General features: G+C 33.4%; 1 protein-coding gene across 4 annotated transcripts in view; it reads right to left on the minus strand.

Annotated features, from left to right (window-relative positions):
- The window catches only part of LOC149804436 (seipin-like), a 38,194-nt gene extending 14,792 nt beyond the window's left edge, over nt 1–23,402 (minus strand). Inside the window, exons 1-5 of one of the 4 annotated variants that reach the window (XM_089940292.1) lie at nt 23,180–23,402; nt 18,566–18,641; nt 17,351–17,426; nt 10,314–10,381; nt 5,694–5,828 (exon numbers count right to left, since the gene is read on the minus strand). In XM_089940292.1, the coding sequence (XP_089796418.1) occupies nt 5,694–5,828; nt 10,314–10,381; nt 17,351–17,426; nt 18,566–18,641; nt 23,180–23,391 (567 nt within the window). In that variant the 5' untranslated portion in view covers nt 23,392–23,402. Of the gene's footprint in view, nt 1–5,693; nt 5,829–10,307; nt 10,382–17,350; nt 17,427–18,256; nt 18,476–18,565; nt 18,642–23,179 lie in introns of those variants that run through there. The other 3 variants (XM_089940284.1, XM_089940311.1, XM_089940302.1) reach the window with 3 other exon arrangements.
- Nucleotides 23,403–23,629: the final 227 nt, after the last annotated feature.

The following is a 23,629-nucleotide window of genomic DNA, read 5'->3' on the forward strand; positions in this document are numbered from 1 at the left end:
ATTTCAAGGAAACAATGATGCCTCATGGTAATGAATATACAGATGATCATAGCAGTTCAGTTACTCAAAAAATTGTAATGGTAGCCAAAAAATATCTGACATAACTGGAATATCATGTCCTTCAATTCATAAACTTTTGAAAGGTTTTTAAAAAAAGAATATAGAAGTCAGCAGGAAACAAAAATCATGAGCAACAGTGGTGATTTACTTTTTTTTTCTTGCCAATCATTGACAGTTTTTGCAGGACTTGACAGTAGCTTCTAATTTGCCTGTCAGTGAGTGATCATTTGTTTGAAAGCAATGCAAACATAAAATTAAAGAGTTTATGATCTGGAGATGCATTTTCAGGAAGCGACTATGAATTCTCAGCTGAATCATGCACCACATCTTTAATGGTTCAAAGACAGACATAAGTGGACCATTGAAAACAAACAGTAAACAGTTATTTTTTAGCAATGAAGGTAAAGTTGTCTTGAGCAAAAATCAAAAGTTTATGTTTGGAGAAAATCCACTGAAAAATGGCCTGTATGGTGTACACTTGTCATTCATGAATATTAAGATCATGTTTTAGGGGTTTCTTTACTGGCAGCACTATTGGAAATCTGATACCAGTAGAGGGAAATGTTGACTTGAACAAGTGTACAAGAAATCCTTAAACACCAGTAGAGGGAAAAAATGACTTGAACAAGTGTACAAGAATTCCATAAACACCAGTAGAGGGAAAATTTTTACTTTGGCAAGTGTACAAGAATTCTTTAAACACCTGCAGAAGGAAAAATTGACGATGAGTGTACAAGAATTCCTTAAACACCTGCAGAAGAAAAAATTGACTTTGACAAGTGTACAAGAATTCCTTAAACACCAGCAGAGAGAAAAATTGACTTTGACAAGTGTACAAGAATTCCTTAAGCAAAAGCAGATGGAAAAATTGACTTTGACAAGTGTGCAAGAATTCCTTAAACACCTGCAGAAGGAAAAATTGACTTTGACAAGTGTACAAGAATTTCGTAAACACCAATAGAAGGAAAATTGACTTTGTCAAGTGTGCAAGAGTTTCTCAAACACCAGAAGTGGGAAAAATTAATTTATTCAAGTGTAGAAGAATTCTTTAAATAAATTTTTTAGACAGATATCAAAAAAGAGTTTCCAAATGAGGAATGGACCTTGCAGGTGGATAACTGTCTGATCCCATACTCCTTGGAGGACAAAACATTAAAAAATGATAAAATAATGAATCTCTAACATTACAGGCCCTGGACCACGTTATTCTCTGTCAAGAGAATCTTTAGAAGCAACAAGGATGTTATGACATGAACATACACCTCTCCCTCAATAACTCGCACACAACGGGGTCCACAAACATAGACTGCACTATAAGCGAGGCGTGAGTTACTGAGGGACCTGCAAAAATTGAAAAAAAAATCGCTCTGACATCAAGAACACCAGGGAGGGGGGAAGCGGCGTTAGGGAACTGGACTGTTTATTGACTAAATCCTCATTTTACAATCACGTCGATAATAATTTTTAATAATGCGCTTTTTCTAATGAAGTTGTTCATTATTCTGTTTGAATAACATTTATTTTCAAAATTACAACATGTATGCAAAAAAATCTGTGTAATACATCACAGCTTTTTGATTTTTTTATGAGTCTGGTTCCCATACTGGTGATTAATATTATCCTGCCAAATTGGAAGTTTACAGTGCAGGGAACTAGACTAACTGTTCATACAACACCAAACAAGATTCCTTTTTATCAAAAACATGTGACATTTATTTCGTGAGACAATCGTCTACATTGAAACTCAATTTTTGTATTGTTCAGTTAGTCATGATTTCGTTGGAAGTAATAATTAAACTTCTTGTCATCCTTGAGGATATCTCTAACTCTAAGTGCCAGTTCAAGAATTCTCTGAAAGTCGCTTGCCCACAATGGTATGTATATGTGAAATCAAGCTCTTTACTTTATGAAAGTATTCATTTCGCTTGGCTGCCTTGTTATCACAGTTATGAAAGAGTCAGTTAATTTAAGGTAGTTTATGTTACATACACAAGAACATTTATAAGTGTTCGATTGATCAAATGAAGTGAGTTCACCCGACATATGACCAGGGCTGCTAGATTTTAAGTTTGTAGGATTTTCGTGCCTTTTTCTTTTATTCCACCTCCTTTATTTGATTCAAAAGACATAATTAACATGGTAATACAAAGAAGGCCGCTTTTAATTCAGTGCAACAATACATTAAATAATTCTGGAATTCAGTTATCAAAACACGGTCAGCACTTAATTAGGTTCTCAGAGAAACACTCGCGGACATAGCTGTTACAGTAGATTGACGCATTTTACGTTTAATTACAAGAAGACACGTTGCATTTATGATGATAACATTTGAAAGGAACTAAAAGATAGAACTAGAACACAAATTTCAATTGATAAAATTTTTTATTTAATTTGTATTTATTTATTAAAGTACAGCCTCCACTCGGTCTAAGTGACATTTTCATTGATCAAAATTTCCTTATCGTTAATTGTGGTGTACTAGGGATTTTGTGTGGAAAGAAAATGTATAAAATTGTATTACCTATTTTTAAATTTTGATATTTCAAAGTGTTGATTAAAATTATCAGGTCCTATCTACCATTTTCGACAATAAAATGAGTGATACATCAAAGTTTCTGTTACCAATTTTGATTGCGATTTTCTTCAAGTTCAACAAATAGGGATCCATTTTTAGGGTATTTCCTGGTTTAAAAAATGAGAGCCACACCTGACCTGGCATTATAAGCAGGTTCGCGAGTTATCAGGGCGCGAGTTATTGAGGGAGTGGTGTAAGTGGCTACTCACTTGTGACCTGGTACTGAATGTACTGAATAAAATAATCCATGCAAAAGATTATGTATCTTTCTTTCATAAGACAAGAACTGATATTTGTTGGACCATTTATTGCAGAGGTAAAAAATGACAATTATAGTTCTAAAAAAACCACGTACAATACCAGGATACACTCTGTCCTTTTTGGCATCACACATACAATTTAGGAAATGGTAACTGAAAATGTATTTAATCTTAGTTATGATTGGATGGGAGATACATGTAGCTCATTCATTTATTAATTTATCAATATATAGAGAGAACGATTCATAGAAAATCTCAGGACCAAATTAAGGATTTTTCAGGGTTTCTTATCATTTGTTCAAGAGCTTGCTTAAATTAACTTGCCTACTTTTGAAGTCAAATTCTGAAACCTCTTTTACTTTATTTCATTCCACCTTTCCAATTTTAAAATAAGGTGTGAAGGATTGTCTTGAAATAGAGATGTCAACAAATATACAGCCTTGACAATGTCAACAAAACTTACAGTAATTACAAAATATCCATTTGCATGTAGACGTCGTCAAATCATGTATCTGCTGTCCTATGCCCAATCTCTATATTTCCTTATACAGGCATTCCACAATATCATTCAATTTGTCTTCCAGATTATTTAATTTCTGGGCCTTTTCTTTTAATCTTTTCCTAACACAGTTGGACCAGATGTTAAATGTTAGTTGTCCTGTAGTTTCTGCCTTCTCACTGATGCTGTTAGCTTTAACTCTGCAGGAGATCTGGCAAAACTATGGGCTTCAATCCATCAGGCAGAGGTGGATTAGTAGCTGATATGAATGATTCTGTCTTCAAAAGAGAACTGAATGTTTAGTGGATACAAAGTGCTTGCTACTAACTGGTCCTGTGGGAGATAAGCACACACTGCCTTGCACTTTTTCCTTTTCAATGCATTAATCCATGAGTATTTGGAGAAGGATGGGAAACAATGATAATACCAGAATATTTATTAAAAGGAACACCATCTTTGTTTTTCAGTCAGATGTGTCCAATATAGAACATTGCTCTTCTGTCCCATGTTGCTCTATGGTTACGATATATATGGAAAAGAAATGAGTTTGAATTTCTTATTTAAAGCATAAAAAACAAGACTGTATTACTTTATCTTTTTAAAGCCTGTTTTACTGTTCAAGAAGCAATGAACAAAGCTCAGAATCTAATCAGTGATAAGATTCCTCTGCCTTTTATATCATCATGCCAGAAGTTGCCAGTTCAGTAACTTTTCCAATCAGTGCCAAACTGGAACTTTTCTAACTCTAAAAGATTAGACTGCAACTGAGGTATGATCAGTGTCACTTTCATTCATGAAGTTTGGAGCATTTAACCTAGCAAAATACATTGTGGATTTGATTAGCAAAGTTCCATATTTTATTTTTCTTGGTTCATAACTGTTAGATTCCACTGTAATATCAGAGTATGTATGAGGACAAGTTATTGTTATACATTTCTACTAATTCTATGTAAAACACAGAGGAGATGTTTTAATGCAGTTTGAAGCCTACAATATTTGTTACCAGGTTCCATTAATTTACCAGTCTTCCTTAAATTTTCAACAATTGAGAAAACAATTCTTATTAATCATTGTTAGAGTCTGAATTGCCACTTGCAATTCTTACAAATCTTTGTTAGTGTGAATTGCCATTTTCAGTTCTAACAAATCTTTGTTAGAGTCTGAATTGCAATTTGCAATTCTTACAAATCTTTGTTAGAGTGTGAACTGCCATTTGCAATTCTTACAAATCTGTATGGGTTAGGGGAAAAACTTACTTAAACAACAAATATTAACAGAAATCATGTGAAATATGGTTCTCAGTGACCTACTTTTGGTGGAAAACTAAAACTCTGACCAAGAGGTATTCCTATACAAAGTTGTATGCATATAAGGTCCATCAGCCAAGAGTACATGAGAAACTGGCCTAACTGCAAATAATAAAGGTGTGAAAGAAAGATGGATGAAAGAATGGATCAAGGAAGCACTATGTTCTTTCTTATTTGCAGCAGAGCATAAAAAGATGACTTATCTTGATATAAGAAGCTATTTATATAGTGTCCTGTGAACCATGGGATTCCTCCAATTTGCAAACGTTATGGCACAGAACAGAAGGCATTGTTGATACTGAAGGCATTGTTGATACTGATGGATGATATGTGGGCCTGATGTTACCTGTTTACTAAAATGTACAATTTTGCTACATGCAAATCTTTCTAGAACACAGTTGCATACACTTTAGACACTTACTGGTATTTGGTAATAGCCACATTTAGCCCAAAATTCTAAATGGCCACAGGACAGAGGGCTGGGCTATTCCATGCGGATTTACAGGTTGCCAACCATAGGATTTGATCCAGAAATATTATGCAAGTATTGTCAAGAGAACCCTTTAGTTGATGGTAGCTCAACAGCCACGAGAAATTCTGGTAAGTGTGTAAAATGTACACCGATGTGTGCACACAAAACTCTCTGCAGAGATTTGCAGGTTTTAATGAGTAGGTGATATTAGTCACTAAATTGCCTATCAACATCATTACAGGTGTGGGGCTGATTTAGGGGAATGGTAATTTACAAATAAGATGCCTAACTGTGACATGTATCACTTTCCTTGCTTATTTAATTGATGCTGAACATGTATTTTCAAGATGTTATGAGCATGCATTTCTGAGGAAACCATCTTGTAAGTTTGAAATATTGCAGACAAAAACTGAGCTAATGATAAGTCCTACATTCTGCACTATGAATGATGGATGTCAGGCCATGCTGCATTAATCTCACTGTTCTTTGGCTTGGTAGTCTTTAAAATCTATGAACTTACAGCATCATCAACGTAGTCTGAGAACAGCTCAACTGAGATGATCTGCTTCTGTTTGGCATACCCAGTCAGCAGGAATGGGGAGAACACAAATGTCTCCAAGATCCTAAGTAACTCAGATCTGTATTGAAGAATGGCCTGGAAACCAAGACAGGAATAGATGATTCATTTTAAGAATGGCCTGGAAATGGAAACCAAGACACTAACAGATCATTCAATTTAAGAACGGCCTGGAAAAAAAGATAACTTCAGATGAAAATTTGACAGCAAACCATGCATGTTTACTAACATCTGTTCATCTGCATTATTTCAGCTTTGCTTATTTCAATTTTGATTCTGTTGATTTTACTCTTTCTATATAAACAATATATAAGGTCTAGTTGTGATATATACATATATATATACATATATATATATATATATATATATATATATATATATATATATATATATATATATATATATATATATATATATATATATGGGGGTGTGTGGGGAGGTGGGGGGGTGTAATTTATATAATATAATAATAAACTTTATATTTTAAATATTATTTCATTTTACTGAACCATACTAAACTTACATTTTACATTTCCATACTCAAATCTTTTCACATTTACATAGTTTACTCATTTTTATTACTATGAAAATAATATAATTCCAAAATGATATGAAAATTATTCACTAGAACTTATGCATTTCTTGCTGTTTTTACAAAACAAAATCGCACAGTGAGTAGAAAAAAATGAATAAAATAAATAAATATTAAATATACCAGATAGGAAAGGGAAAATAAAAGGTATACTATAAAATACACTGATTATTTTTTTGGAATTACATCCCCTGTTTACAATTAGTTAAGAATATTTTTATATTATTCTAATTTACAGAATAACTTAACTAGTGAAAGTATAAACTAATATCATAAAAATAAGTTTACTAATTCTTTAAAAATGAAAGTGCATTTTTAAATTAATTCTCGATACATATGATTAGTTATTTATAAAATACTTGATTATAAGTATTATGCACACCATAATTTTTATTATCTAATTAAGTTCTAATGAAATATTGAACATTCATCAATAACATATCAAGATATAATATACCTATTATTATTTTTTATTTTGATTTATTTTAAATTTTCATTATTTTTTAAAACCATTTTTAAATGTGCATTGTACAAAATATAATTATAAATAAAACTGTTTATCTCTATTTATTCATAAATTTTAGAAATAGTTACCAATATAGATATATGTATCTTTAAGACCCAGTTTTATGTATTTTTATGTATTGAAATATTATTAATCTGTGCTGTATATGCATATCTCCATGTCAATTATTCGTTAAAGAATAAGACAATTAGGTTAAAAATGTAAGCTATAATGTCTTCTTGTTTATATCATCAATCACTTAGAAACAGAATATATTTAATGACATAAGCAATGATACTGAATTCAGTTTGATGAAGCAATAAAGCGAAACAGGTCACATATTCTTGGTGTTGGTGTTGTTTATATATATATATAAATGCAATAAACTCACAATGAACAATGCGAAACCAGTATCTAGCTAGCCTGAGCACTTTCAACCCTTAAAAGAGTCTTTTTCAAAGGGGAATACAAAACACAGACAAGACAAACAAATAAAACAGAAAAACAGTTATGTTTGCGAAACTTTACATGGCTTTTTCTACAGGAATTCAATCTTTTAACTCTATTATGTGTAAGCTAGTTTATTTCAGCTTGTTGCTGATACTAGAACATATCTGTATTGACCTAGAAATTGATGAGCCATAATGACATCTATTAATTTACGTTTACTAAATTTATGTTAAGTGCAGATTATATTCTGGATATTTCATCGTTATAGTAGTCATAGGCTATTAAGCAAATTTAGAGAATTATTTAAAAGAAAATGTGTCAGCTGCAAAAGATAATTTTATTTGTGCATGGTTGTCTTTTTCTAGTCTCTTGGTTTAAACCACATGGTTTTAATGTTCTAAGGTGGTGTATCCAGTAAGATTCCTTTTCTTTCCTGGTTTGGGGACTCCAGTTGGGGTTGTGAGCAATAGCAATAAGTGTTATATCACTGAACGTGTGGCCAGGGGAGAAGAAATGTTCAGCGACCAGGCTTCTGTACAGCTTCTTTGTCATCCAATCAGCTCTACTGAGGTTGATCCTTTTGTGAAGCGTCTCAGTTTCTCTGACATACAGAAGACTATATATCTTACATGTGATGAGATAAATGACATTCTGTTTTGCACGTTTTGTTTGGACCATGTATGTTTAATTTTTCTCTAGTCACTGTGCTAGAAAATGTCCTGGTCTCTATCATATGTCGACAGGTTTTGCATCTTTTACCTCTGCACCAAAACCTGTCAACATATGATAGAGACCAGGACATTTTCTAGCACAGTGACTAGAGAAATATTTAACCAAACATGGTGCCTTATGAAAGCTATATAACTGACTGAGGTGTTAAATCTTGAAGGTTTGTACTAAAATGCTTCACTCCTACAAACTGTGATTTTTATCTCAGTTGTGTCAAGTGTGTCAAAACCATAACAACAAAATGGTCATAACCTAAACCAATAAAAGAAAGAGAGGATATACCCAGAACAACAAAATACCTTCATTCCCAAAAACTATATACATCAATGGACTTGACTGGAAATGCCTGTCAATTAAGTGTTATGTACTTTTTTGAGGTATTATGTCCACTTATTGTCAATTAATGATTATTTTTTTAAACAAATATTTTGAGAATACATTAGAGAGGCACAGAAGGATGATGCTAAAACTGAAGCAAATCTAGATCTGATTTTCTGGGACATTTAGCAATATCAATATTTTCTTCTTCAGCACTATGTTTATATCTCCTCTTGATGTTTTTATACTGAATGTCACAAAAATACTGGACTGCCATATAAATTTTTGGAAACATAACTTGCAAGGGCAATTGTCATACACACACACACAGAGAGGAAATCATTCAGTTATAAGGTTTCTATATTTTATATATATGCCAAAGCTGTTATTGTGAAATTGCCTCTATGCCTTTACTGTTAATAAAACTTACACAACGCAGCTTATAGCAGCAAAAATTTGGTGTATTGTTAAGCTTATTGTCTTTGACAGTGACTTTTTCAGGAGTCCTATTCCTTTGTGTGTGTTATCCTGTAAGTGTATTTTTGTTTTCATCTTTGTTTTTGACAAGTCATTTTTGATTATGGGCCTGATCTGATGGTCATGTTGTTGTATATTGTATGTCTTGTCAAAGTGAAACCAAGGTTTGTGACAGGTAGGGCAGGACAGTTTTCATCCATCTTACTAGCACCTCTCTCTCTCAACCTTAAAAAGGTCTTTTTTTAATCAAAACCCTTGCATTGACTATTTTGACTCAAATTCTGCTAAAAACATACTGCAAGGAACTTTGTGTGGAAATTGCATGTTTGGAAATTAGCATGGCTTAAATACCATAGACATACAGACAAAAATAGAAAACTTAATTTTCTACACTTTTGATATCAATGTATGACCCTTTTTTCCACTCCTTATACACATGATTTTGAACTGGAAGTTGACAAATTAACATTCAGATAGACATTATTGCCCTGACAAAATTAGTGTTTACATTATAGGTTGCAGATTTCTGCTCTTATAGTGGGTCACTAGGTCAATATATAGGACTCGTAAGTGATCTGACCATATTTACCAAAGTAAATGATTCCTAACTGAACAAGGTTGCTTGTTTAGGTCATGCACACTGACTGCCCCCTTGGGACTTCAAAACACACTTTCTGAACACCCTCCCCCCCAACACTGGGAATATGGCAGGTATGAACCTGGCATTAACATGCTGTTAACTTCCATTTCTTTCACAGATGATGAGTCACGGTCATGGTGGATATTTTCAGTAAAATTAACAAAGTATCCAATGCATGTTAAAATTATTGAAATTCAAACTTCTTGGATCCATTTTAGAAACATATGAGTAAAGCCTTCATGTAGCTTAGAATTCTCTGTTTCTTCTATAACTGACCATCCTTATGCTTATTTTATTCAATACAAACATCACCCAGACTATTTTTATCAACTTTTATTAAGTATGATTATTTGAAATGAAGCTGCTGCTTCAGTGTCAACTAAAAAGGTCATATATATGGTGAATGTAGCAGACCCAAGATGAAATTACTTTTGATCTAGTCCTTCTTACATACTTGCCTCAAAGCAATTAGAATGGATTATTTATCAATGCAATGAGATGGATAATCAACAATGATTTTGAGACTGATTAGCTATCGCTTTTCTGATACACTGTTTTGAACATGCATTCCTCTAGCTCACTTTGAGTAACACTAGTAACTAGCTCACTTTGAGTAACACTAGCAACTAGCTCACTTTGAGTAACACTAGTAAAGAGGAATAATAGCATCAATAAACCAACATACCTGACTAAGCAAAACTAAAATGCATTAAATTATTTAAGTTAGAACAAAATAGTAATACATTTAGAAAAGAAATGTTAGAAAAAAAAAAGGGGGAGCAAAGGTGACTTACTATGACAACAGTACAAGTATACCAAAAACCACATAAGGAACTGAAAACGTACACTTACAGATCTTGAAGAAACCCTAACCTCTTGCCCTTGTCTGTCATACACCACCATTCTGACCATAAACATGCCTGGCAACAAAATTATGGTAGAATACAGCTGTTATAATTATATTTCCAAAGCCCAAAGATATGAATATAAGGTAGATAAAAAAGAATAAATGATCTATAAACATCCTAGTGCGACCATTAAAAGTGATTTACAAACTTCCTTGTGTAACCATTAAAAGTAATCTGTGAACTTCTTTGAGTAACCATTAAAAATAATCTATGAACTACCATTAAAAGTGATCTATGGACTTCCATGTGTAACCATCAAAAGTAATTTTTTTCCTCATGTGACCATTAATAGTATGATAATAGCAGTTTAAGTATTTTGGTTACTGATCTTGATCAAAGCCTTCTACCCACCCACCCATGACTTCATTCAGGAGTGCATATGAACCCACCAAGCTAAGTAACTACGAGGCACCCGATGTGAGAGGAAAGTCGTGTGGAGTAGAAGGCTTTGATCAGTAACCAAACAAGCTCCTATTATCATATTTCTTGTCAACCGCTCAAATAATAAGAAACCACTCAAGTGTGAGCCACATAAATGAAGTTCTCATTAGACTCCCCAATAGAGCCATTGCTCATCACTGTCAGACATGGTAGCAGACCGGTCAATATACACTGGCAAACATGCTAGAAGACAAATCAACATACATGTAAGCAAGCAAGGCTCATTTCTGTGTGCCTTTAATTTCAAGGAAGAAATGAATGAGCAGTCTGGCATGCCTATCATTTTCAAGGTCAAGAATATCTTGTCTTATACATGAGATGGTCAAACTGACATAAGTCGATGTGAAAAATTACTTAGATTATTCTTCATGGAAGTGCTGTTCAAAATTTGAGAACAGAATTACCATTCCTGGACTATACATACTTACCATACACAAGACCATGTGTAGGTAGATATATAATAGACTCTGGAATGATAATTTAAAATGGCTTCATTTTCCACATTGTCCTAATATATGAAGGGTGTGTCATGCATGTTTTTAACAGCACTGGCAAGTTCAAGTATGAGTTCTTCAGTCATTAAGAGTTCTTGGTGGACTAATCAATTACAGTGTCATGCTCTGGATTAAGACATTGCAGGTTTAATTCATACTCATGGAAAATAATACTAATATTCATCTTTATAATTTAGGCAACATTTAGCTTAATTATAAGGCATGCATAATTCTCTGAGATATAATTAGGTTTGAAACAACCTCTTAGCCTTCTACTGAACCAGAGAAGTTCAGCCTGCTTACTCATAAAGGAATCTACCCTTATTAGTATAAGAGTGATCATGAGAAGTTTCATGAAACTTAGTTGCCAACAACTGAGGCATTTCATTCATCACTATCACATGAAGGTATTTCTGATGAAGACTAAAAGTATATGACAAAAGTATGGTCCATATTTGGTTGCAAAAACCAAGCTGACTATCATGGTCTGTATTAGCATAGAGATGTCTTTGAGTCATTTTATGATACAGCCATGTGGGTTTATAAACACAGATCCATCCCACAGAGGATATACAAAAACAGATATATGTACATGGGTAATATCATAGCATTGGTATCAGGTATCTTTATGAAGTTGATCTGGAGTATTCAGATGAGCTGCACAACACCCACAATGATTATCCACTGGCACCAGAAGCATTGTCAATGCCATGCAAGTGACTGCCACCATATCTGAATGCATCAAACTTGTCTAGACTCTGTCAAAAGCTTAAGTACGCAGTCCACACACAAAACATTCAGATATATTTATGGCTTGGAATGCACACCGACAGAGTGCAAAGGATATGTCCACATTCCCAGGAACAACTTGCAATTCCTCATACACAAATGCTCTGCTTGGTGGCTTTGATGCTCATTTGCTTCTGGGTTCTAAATGACCGCATGCTGACTGTCCTGGAATGTCAATCAAAATCCAATGACAACACCATTCGTTAAAATGTTATCGTCAATGACCGGTCTACAGGCAGTGAAAGATTCTGTAAAAAGCTGATTTCTAGACATATAATCACATTCTAGTAAATGTTTGCCAGTGTATTGGGGTACCTCATGAGAACTTATGACTCTTGCAAGTTATACTCATTGAGTTTCAGGATTGGGAAGTAGCATGAAAACAGCAGTTTGATTGGTTACTGGTCAGGGTCAAAGCATTCTATATCTTTCTTTCACATTATGCTGTATCAGGGTGCCTCATGGTAACTTCACTTGGGGAATTATATGTGCACTTGTGTGGGATGCAGGGGCAAAGTCATGGGGAGGGAGTGTAGCATGATATGACCTAGATCAGTAACCGAAATCTCAAACCACTATTATCACTCTACTCTATTAATACTGAATAACAAACTTCTATATGTACCAAAAAAAGATATATGTGAGCTTCCCTGCATAACGAATAAAAGTGATTCAAGATGTTTCCTGTGTAACCATTAAAAATATTATTTAAATATCATGTAATCTTTAGGTGTAACAAACTTCCTTGTGTAACCATTAATAGTAATGTGAACTTCCATGTGTAACATTAAATGTAATGTGAACTTCCTTGTGTAACCATTAAAAGTAATGTGAATTTCCTTGTGTAGCCATTAAAAGTAATGCAAACTTCCTTGTGTAACCAATAATAGTGACTAATGAACTTCCTTGTGAAACCTTTAACAGTAATTGATGAACATCCTTGCATAACTATTAATAGTCAATAATGAACTTCCTTGTCTAGCCATTAATAGTGATTAATGAACTTCCTTGTGTAACCATTAATAGTGACTAATGAACTTCCTTGTGAAACCTTTAATAGTAACTGACAAACATCCTTGCATAACTATTAATAGAAATTAATGAACATCTTTGTGTAACCATTAATAGTGATTAATGAACTTCCTTGTGTAGTCATTAATAGTAATTAATGAACTTCCTTGTGTAACCATTAATAGTGACTAATGAACTTCCTTGTGAAACCTTTCATAGTAATTAATGAATATCCTTGTGTAGCCATTAATAGTGATTAATGAACATCCTTGTGTAACCATTAATAGTAATTAATGAACTTCCTTGTGTAGCCATTAATAGTAACACTGGACAACAAATTTTTACAAAAGTCATGTTACTGAAATAAAATTAGTCAATTCTTATCAATTTTTATGTGCTGAACACGAATATGACAGTCAAATTGCAAAATTGGCTCTAGTTTTTTTGTAATCTGCAAGAAATTAATGTTTACATAACGAAATGCATTCCAATAGTAAAAGGTCAACTGTAATAGCCTACCTATAAAAAATCAAGTCATTGACTACATCTTAGATTTCTTCGCCTGTCTCTTGTACAGCTGTTCGGGAGCATCTCTGAGGAGTGTCCAGCAGTAGTCAGCCAGCATTGTAGTGGACCATTTTCCCTGGTATCTTTGTTCCATTGTTGCGATATCTTGATGAAAACGTTCGCCGTGTTCATCACTAACAATACCACAGTTGCTAGGAAAGAAATCCAAATGGGAATGAAGGAAGTGAATCTTTAGAGACATATTGCAGCCAAGTTTCTTATACTTCATCAACATGTCTTCTACTAGTTCCTTATAGTTTTCTGCCCTAACATTTCCGAGGAAGTTTGTAGAAACTAGGCGAAAAGCATTCCATGCTTGTTTCGCGTCACCTTCCAGCAAGTTGTTGAACCGGTCATCTTTGAAAAGCTCTCGAATCTGAGGACCCACAAAAACTCCCTCTTTAATCTTTGCTTCGCTGAGTCGAGGGAATTTTTCATGCAGGTATCGGAATGCTGGCAAAGTCCGGTCAATGGCTTTCACGAAGTTCTTCATCAAACCTAGTTTGATGTGAAGGGGTGGTAGCAAGATTTTCTGAGCCTCAACCAGAGCTGGGTGTTGGATATTCTTCTCTCCAATGGCTACATTCTGCCTGTGAGTCCATTCCTTCCTCATGTAGTGCATTTCCCTTGCTCGGCTATCCCACTTGCATAAGAAACACATGTATTTTGTATATCCTTGCTGCAGTCCCATTAAAAGGGCAACTACCTTCAAATCACCACAGAGGTGCCAGCTGTACTTGTTATACTCAATGGAATTCAGTAGCTGCCTTAAGTTATCGTATGTCTCTTTCATGTGGACAGCATACGCTACTGGAATAGATGGAAGAATGTTTCCATTGTGCAAAAGCACAGCCTTGAGACTCAGTTTCGAAGAGTCCACAAATAGTCTCCATTCTTGTGGGTCATGAGTGATTTTTAAAGCATTCATGAGGCCCTCAATATCGGAACAGAATATCAGATTACTTTCCTTTCTGAAGAAAGGCTCCAATCGCTGGTGGCGCTTTCGATATGCAGTAATTGTGACATCTTCTTCTAGAAGATTCCATTGTTGGAGTCTTGATCCTAGCAATTCTGCCTTGTTCTTTGATAAGTCCAAATCACGAATCAGGTCATTTAGTTCTTCCTGTGTTATTCTGTGTGGGGTTGATGATGCACCACAGTGAAAATCTGGATCACTGCATGCTGATGGACCAGGAGAAGAACAGGTCGACTCACCTTTGTCTTCGTCAGATGAATCAAGAGAATATTCTGCTGGAGGTTCTGGAATAGGAAGTCCCTCACCATGTGGAACTGGTCTCAATGCAGACGGAATGTTTGGGTAGACTATTCTCGACTTCTTTCGCTTCGTTATTCCGCTGGAAAGAGGAGGAACCAAGCAGAAGTAACAGTCATTTAGGTGGTTGCTTGGCTCTCTCCACACCATTGGGACTGCAAACGGCATTGATGACCTTTTGCAATTCAACCACTGTGAAAGCTGTGTTGTACATGTAGCACAGCATATATGCGGAGCCCAAGGCTTGTCTTGGTCACCAACCTTGCATCCGAAGTAAAGATGATATGCCTTCTTCACTTGAGAATTGATACTTTTCTTCTGGTTGGCAAATGTCACTTCCCCACAAATATAGCAAAAATTGTCCGCGGTATTAACACACTTTCGAGGCATTACTGTTCTTTATTGTACGTAAATGGATAAAATAATAAGTTTTATGTAACAGTAGCTTGAACTGTCTCGCACAACGTCTAAAATATTTTAAATGCTGAACCTATCTGATTGGGCTTTATATAGTACACTGCTTACGTCAGCTTCAGCAGCCGCCTGGCATTAGTATAATAGGCCTACACATGTATAGTACACTGCTGACGTCAACTTACTTCAGCAGCCGCATGGCATTAGTATTGCATTGCATCAGAAAATGATGCAATCAACTGTGGATGATGTGAGCATGATGGTATTATGCAATGTTACATCATTATTCCGGATGTTGCTGCAGTCCTACTGGAGAAATTTACACAGTGAAACATAGAAAATGAGGTATATGAATATCTTCAAAACGAGAGCCAATACAAATTTTTCACGGTTATATTCGTGTTCGGCACACCAAAATACTACAGATTAGGGCCTTTTCAAGTCAGTAATGATTTCACTGTTGACCAGTGTAATTAATGAACTTCCTTGTGTAGTCAATAATAGTAATTAATGAACTTCCTTGTGTAACCATTAATAGTGACTAATGAACATCCTTGTGAAATCTTTGATAGTAATTAATGAACATCCTTGTGTAACCATTAATAGTAATTAATGAACTTCCTTGTGTAGTCATTAATAGTAATTAATGAACTTCCTTGTGTAACCATTAATAGTGACTAATGAACATCCTTGTGAAACCTTTGATAGTAATTAATGAACATCCTTGTGTAACCATTAATAGTAATTAATGAACTTCCTTGTGTAGTCATTAATAGTAATTAATGAACTTCCTTGTGTAACCATTAATAGTGACTAATGAACTTCCTTGTGAAACCTTTAATAGTAACTGACGAACATCCTTGCATAACTATTAAAAGTAATTAATGAACTTCCTTGTATAAACATCAGAAGTAATCTATGACATTGTTATTATAATTTTTTAAAAAAAATCTTGCATGACCATTAAAAGAGATCTAGGAACTTCCTTGTGTGACCATTAAAAATGATCTAGGATATTCGATCTGTTACCATTCAAAGTGATCTAGGAAATTCCTTGTGTGATCATTCAAACTGACCTAGGCAAATCCTTGTGTGATCATTCAAAGTGATATAGGAAATTCCTTGTGTGATCATTCAAACTGATTTGGGATATTCCATCTGTTACCATTCAAACTGATCGAGGAAATTCCTTCCATGGTCATTCAAACTGATCTAGGAAATTCCTTCTATGATCATTCAAAGTGATCTAGGAAATTCCCTAAAAAGTAAGCTGTGAGCTTCCCTGCATAACCATCAAAAGTAATTATGACTTTCTTCTGGGTCTAACAAATAATGCCAAATTTTTCAATGCCAATGCTTATGCTGACTTTGCCACACTTGATTTGAATAATTAGAGTAAAATTATTCTCTCGATAAATGATATAAATATTTAAAAATAATACATTTTCCATTTAAATTGATCTTTACAAATAGTTATCAGATTTTAATGAATATGAAACGAATTTCTGATTTTTTCATTTTGTATTGTTGTTAGTTTAAGTGACCGAAACATTTAGATCAACACATAATACAAAGAGAAAGAAAGAGCACTGTTTAAATGCAATTGTTGGCTAGGTATATCCCATTTCTCATTACTAATACCTCTGATCTAAAAATGATGTTTGAAATTCAAAGCAAAATATATCATGAAAAAATACAAGAGTATGTTTGGATAAGAAGGCTAGGTTCAAGTCTCCATGCCATCTTCAAATGGGTGACCAATAAGTGTTTGGGTTCATATCTGTGTGTGTTTGAAAGACTATAAAAAACACTTGTGAAGAATGAAACCAATATAATCAAACACTTTAAAAAATTATAAAGCATTCCTAGAAGGAAGAGAAACTATGCCAGAAGTAATGGCACCTATCACTATGCTCTCATGCACCTGAGCTCTAACCCACTTGATCATGCACTCATCTTCCCAAAAAGTATCGAATATGGTTTTCATTGTACCTAGGTTTTGATTGACAGGAGATTCAGGTACATCCATTTCCAGTATTACGTGATAAGACTGACCAGATACAAATATCTGAAAATTAAACGTACAGTAAGTAAAGCTGAAAAATATATCAGACTTACTGAATGAGTTTGAAATATGTTATCTACTGATTATTCAAGAATAACTTTAAAAAATGAATCAATGAGGTCCAATTTAGTAGTGACATTCATGAAAAGCACTTTGATAAGAATCAAATACAATCTAACATTGAAACAATTAGTTAATAATTGTTAAATATATTCATTATTATTATAAGAAGAATTTTGTACTGAGTATAGACAGACATGACAGATAGGTGTCTATGGAAACTCAATTTATTCATAATTCTTTTTTTCATATTATTTATCATTGATGTAATGCAGTGTATTTAGGATTTAATGGAAAATCAGCACAAAGCCAGCAATATAATGCCAATTAAAAATAAACTCTTACAAATAAAGATAAAGACCTTTAAAATAAAAACCAAAGACCTTAGAGAGGTTGTAACAATATAAAGGTTAAAAATGACCCAAATCTTCAAAACCTTTACAAATAAAAGCAAATATTTTCTCTTACAAGATAAAAGACAGAAGGTAAAGGCATCCAGAGCAAATGTTACTTATAGCAACACTCAAAAACAGGGAATAAACTTAAAACTCAGTGCATTAAAGTTTAAAATTTAATATCCAGGAAACACTTTAGGCATGTACTATAAAAATTTGTAAAAATTCATCAGTTTAATAAATAATCACTCCAAATTAAATCAAGATGTTTTATATTAGAGCAGACATTCATACACTCAGTTTAATCACTCCAAATTATGAGCCATGGGTGGGTGAGTGGTCTAAGGCACTCACCTTTAGAGATCACTGTTAACTCACCTCTGTTGACATGGTTTAAGTCTTGACCTCCACTGACAAGGGTACATGAGAAAGCTTGCCAGTAGCTTCCAGTCGGTTGTTGGTTCTTCCCAGGTTCTTCCTCTGCCAAATCTACTGGCCACCATGTATAGCCTAGTATGTGCTGAAAAATGACATTAAACCCACAACAAGAACTCCAAATCATATCACGATATTTTACATTAGAGCAAACATGCATAGACATATGGAAGGATGGATGTTTTTAATTATTATATTTGCAACCCCATTTATCATTCTAAGTTTAAATGTGTCAATAATTGATTGATTTACCACAGACTGTCCATCATTGTACAAGCTGATGTTGGCACTTGGGAAAGAGCACTTTCCAGACCCATCATCACAAACCCTAAAAACAGAAGAAAATGCAGTACTGAAGAAAAGAAAAAAATCAGTAAGAATCATCCAAAAATAAATTGGCTTTATGCAGAACATGTTTCCTTTTGTTACCGTTACATGTGAGCTGATCATCGCAAACTGAGCTCTTTACAACACTGTGTTACGTGTTTAGGCTCGATTAAACAGTAACACAGAAAGAGTGAAAAATACAAGCTTTTTAAAATGTAACAAATAATTTATTTTCCTGGAAAATTCTGTAAAAAAATGAAAAAAGGAGAACTTATGGTTTCAAGAATCAAACCCAAAGTTAATATAAGAATAATCCACGAATTAAATTGCAAAAGTCCTAGTAATAAATGTTCAAATAACTTCAAAATCGAATCCTGTTGTAAAATCCAAGATGGATGACAATGATGTATGATGTAGTCAGTACTGTGTTTATCTACAGTTCCTTGTAGAAATACAAATAATGGCACTCCGGTGTTGGAAATCCAAATTAAATTTGTAAGCAATGTCTTTCCCTGTGTGAACACTCTTCAAAATATTTCTAGACAAATGACAGAATTAATCCTTTTTGAATCCAAGTAATTTGAAATAACTCCAAACAAGTAATTTGAAATAACTCTAAACAGCACAACATAACACTTTAACTGCCCAACTTCTACTAAAAATTATTTCTCTCAAACACTGAGTTATATGGGCTTTCCTAAACATCAACAAGGGTCATGTGATCATGTTTATATCACATACACAAAATATGGCCTTGATTACACCAATGATTTTTTTCCCAGAATAAATTTTTTTTATAAAAGTGTTTACTTCTTAACCCATGTACACAGTTTCATCATGACATTGATAACAACCAATCATTTTAAATTAAAATAGAACTTTGTTTACTAATTCTAGACCCAGGTCAGAATTTAGATCAACACCTGTTGTTTATAAACAGTCAAGGTCAAACCATTTCCTGAAAAAAGTATCATCTATAGTGAATAAATTTACATTATAATAGCATATAATAGAATAAAAAATTTAAAACTGACAAAATTAAATTAAATATATATATTAAATCAGATATACGTAACAACTGTTCTTGGTTGTTGAAAGTCAGGTATTCACAATATAAACAGGTCCCTTTATACTGAGGTATTTTCCAAAGAGACTGTGTCACAAGACACATTATGCAGGGTAGGGTATTTAATAACAGAAAATGAACATGTAATTATCTTTTATGTGCCAAAAACTAAAAATGATGTAACAAAACAGAATCATATTCACTTTACAAGAGGATGTATAATCAGTGGCTTTATCATGACAGGGACCACACTATTAGTATCTCAGATGTATCAATCTCAACATATATCTGTTTGTGTTACTTATAATACTTTGCAATTCTGATACTGGTGGCTGGCATAACAAGAATTGATTGACTTCTGAACATCCTTATAGGAACCACCTATATGTCCCACTACAAAACATATGGGGATGAAGGGGGTGGGGTGGGGTCTGGAAGCTGCATTGATCAATTCATCCATTACTGAAATATTAGAGAGGCACTATAATGCAGGTTACAAACACCAAACATTTAAACGGTAATGATAAAGAGTAACAGAGTCATACAGAATCTCACACTAATGATGAAAGAAATAAGACTGGGGGCAATAAAGTCACAATTTTGACTGGTTAACATTATCTTCCAAATGATAAATATATATAGTACAATACTACCTTATAATTAAAAAGTTAGGCTCCACAAGGATAATCTTCACTTAATGTAAGTTTCTGTATTTAATTGTTTTCTTATTAAAAATTATCTTAGGTGTTTCGAAGCATGGTTGTTATAAGAAACTGGAAATAACATGCATTATGACACTAGAGTACCAGACTGCAACATGACATGGTACCAGACTGTGAGGTATGACAGAGTACCAGACTGAGATATGATGTAGGATCAAATTGTGAGATATGACATAGTACCAGACGGAGACATTTTACAAGATATTCTGTGAAATGTTAGTAAATTCTGTGAGATCTGATTTTTTTCTTCATAGCTCATCCATGTTCTTAAAGCTTTGATAAAAATACAAATTGCCATTTGGGTTTACTTACACCACATGTTATTAAGCTGCTGATTGTATGAAATACTCAGTCATGACTTTATTTAAACTTGCATCTTTTTATGAAAATAACTGTAGGATATTGTCTTTTGACTCGAAGTATCAAATATTTGGACATATAAACTTCATCAATATTATCGATAGTCTTCATTCATTCATTTTTCCTGTACACAAATTCTTGGTGGATTAAACATTCTGAAGTTCTTGTATACAGGTACCTCAAAATATCTTTTTGGTCTCTGAATAGACTTACATCTATATAATTTATTTACATAAATTCTTAAATAATTTTCTTTTGATACATTCATAAGGAAAAAACAATTAACACAGCAAATTTCTTAAGACAAATTACATCTGAATCCATCATCTTTAAAATACATATTCTTCCAACATTTTTAATGCATTAAATATTACATCTGATGCCTTGATTGCATGTATTTGCCACTGAAAACACATATTTTACACCAACATCTTGTTCTCCATCCTATTTTGTTTTCTGACATAACAGGTGCCAGCTATGTCACAAAAGAGAGGTGAAGAACAACTTGCTTATTTTATTATTTTATACTAATGATGTCCTATTACTGCATCATACCTACTACCAAGGCATTTCAGAATTTCCAAGAAGAACCAAAGTTATTATGTGTCACATATGAATGACCCATATGTATACATATACTCAAAAAGTTCACATAGCTGTTAAGTTTATCGGTTGGAAGAAATACTCTTTCAATAGTATTAAAAAAAATTTCAACTAACTTTATCAAACCTGTGGGTGCCCATTTAAGGTGCTTTGCCAAACTTGTGAATTTCATTTCAATGTGGGTTGTTAGATAAATTTGTATATAGGCCAGTTAATGAATCCCTTAAAATCTATAAACAATGGGACATACAAAATTTTAAGTGGGTTTGGGTAAACTACAAGTATAACATGTAATATAAGAATATCATAAAGTGTAAATATTTAATGGATCTACTAAACCTCAGGCATACAGATTTTAATAAAATGTATTCATTTAATTTTGAATTTTTTATTAAATGTGTTGCATTTAAATAACATTTTTAAATGTTTAAATATTTAAAACAGGGATACCATACCACCAAGGGTCTCTGTATTACTCTATTGCCATTAATAATAAGATTTATACCATACCACCAAGGGTCACTGTATTTCTCTATTGCCATTAATAATAGGACATTCTCTTTTAAATGCCTCCTGTCTGAGGTACATGAAACAAAATACAAGAAATTTTACTTAATGTCGGTGGTCTGAGTATGATACATAAAACACTAGCTCAATATGAGCTATTTTAGACATAATAGTATTTCAGAATTCAACAGATAGGTACAATGATTGTACATATTTACAGTGAAACATATACATGCAGACATTACAGTGATAATTTTAACAGCAGATTTAAAAGATAATGCAACATTAGATAAAAGACAATACAACAGCGAGTTAAAAGGCAGTACAACAATAACAGACAACATGCAGATGCAAGATTTTTTTTAGTGTATGAATATATGTAACACAACACAGAGAGGAGTAAACTTAATAATCTGAATTATGGAATATGACTATTTTATTGTTTAAAAGCATGCTCAATGTCAGTGATTACAACTGATTAAAGACAAGACAAAAGTATATCACATGCAGATAAAGGTGTTCACTGCATAAAAATAGGAGAAATGAGGGGACCAAAAGTTAAAACAGAAGAAGGTACTTACTTAAAATAGGCATTATGGTAGCAGGATTTAAGTCATCAAATACCAGCTTTAGTACCCTATACTGTATTATTTTTTCCATCTTTGAGCTATGTTTGCTAAAGATATGTCAAATAAGGGGGCAGTAGTTGAAATCTTACCTAATAAAGCATTAGTAGATTATCTTAATATTAGTGGAGAGATGGTGGTTGAGACATTACAACATGTTTAACTGTCTTAGTATTAGTGGAGAGATAGTGGTTAAGACATTACAACATGTTTAACTGTCTTCTGCTTTTAAACAGATCTTAGATAAGTGGTTGCTAAAGTTAAGTTGAGAATCAATATCTAATGGTATATCATGGTTTTCTACAGTAATTGTTGTTACTTTTGTGTTATCACCTCACAAAGTATTTTGGTAGACACATTGATCAAGTTGCCAACAGGCTGACAGTATTTGGGACACCTAACGACAATAGCGTCAGAAACGATACATGAATTAATGAAATTACTACGTTTCTGTGCAACTTTTATAATCTTAATGCCTTTTATTTATAAAGGGGGGGGGGGCAAACAACGGGAGGATGTGCGAATAGTATAGTTTCGATCCAGGATAAAGCCCGGTTCTTGTACTGCATTAGTACAGGTAACTGCTTTTTCTTGCCAAAGCTTACATGAATGAAAGATTAAGATCCAGACTATACGATGACAACGTTAACATTACCTGAACTGAAAGTACACGGGTGTTGAGAATGAAACGATTGGCATGTATGCATAATAAAAACAACCGTAAGAAAACACTGACAACCATAGAATTATGGAAACTAAGAATGTTATTAATATTATTAATTGTATACTATATGATAACGTGGACAATGCCCATCTGATCAAGTTAATAATTCTTTCCCTAATTCTGCGATAAATTTTGAAAATCATGATATCGATGAACTTTGACCCGGAAGTGTGCATGGAACATAACTAAAAGCACATTATTTCATTCAGAATCGGAAAATAATGTTGTAAGAGAATCATCGGAATGAAACGACAAAATTTACGTTACAATAAAATATTTTTATAAATTCGACCTGGGGCTGTATTTTTGCTCTTTGAAGAGATGTATTTAAACAAAGTTCTTAGCATTTTGTTACGGAAGCAAATTATTAATTAAAAACAC

The sequence above is a fragment of the Sinohyriopsis cumingii genome, chromosome 2 (assembly GCF_028554795.1).
Source record: "Sinohyriopsis cumingii isolate HCF-2022 chromosome 2, ASM2855479v2, whole genome shotgun sequence".
Lineage (NCBI taxonomy): Eukaryota > Metazoa > Mollusca > Bivalvia > Unionida > Unionidae > Sinohyriopsis > Sinohyriopsis cumingii.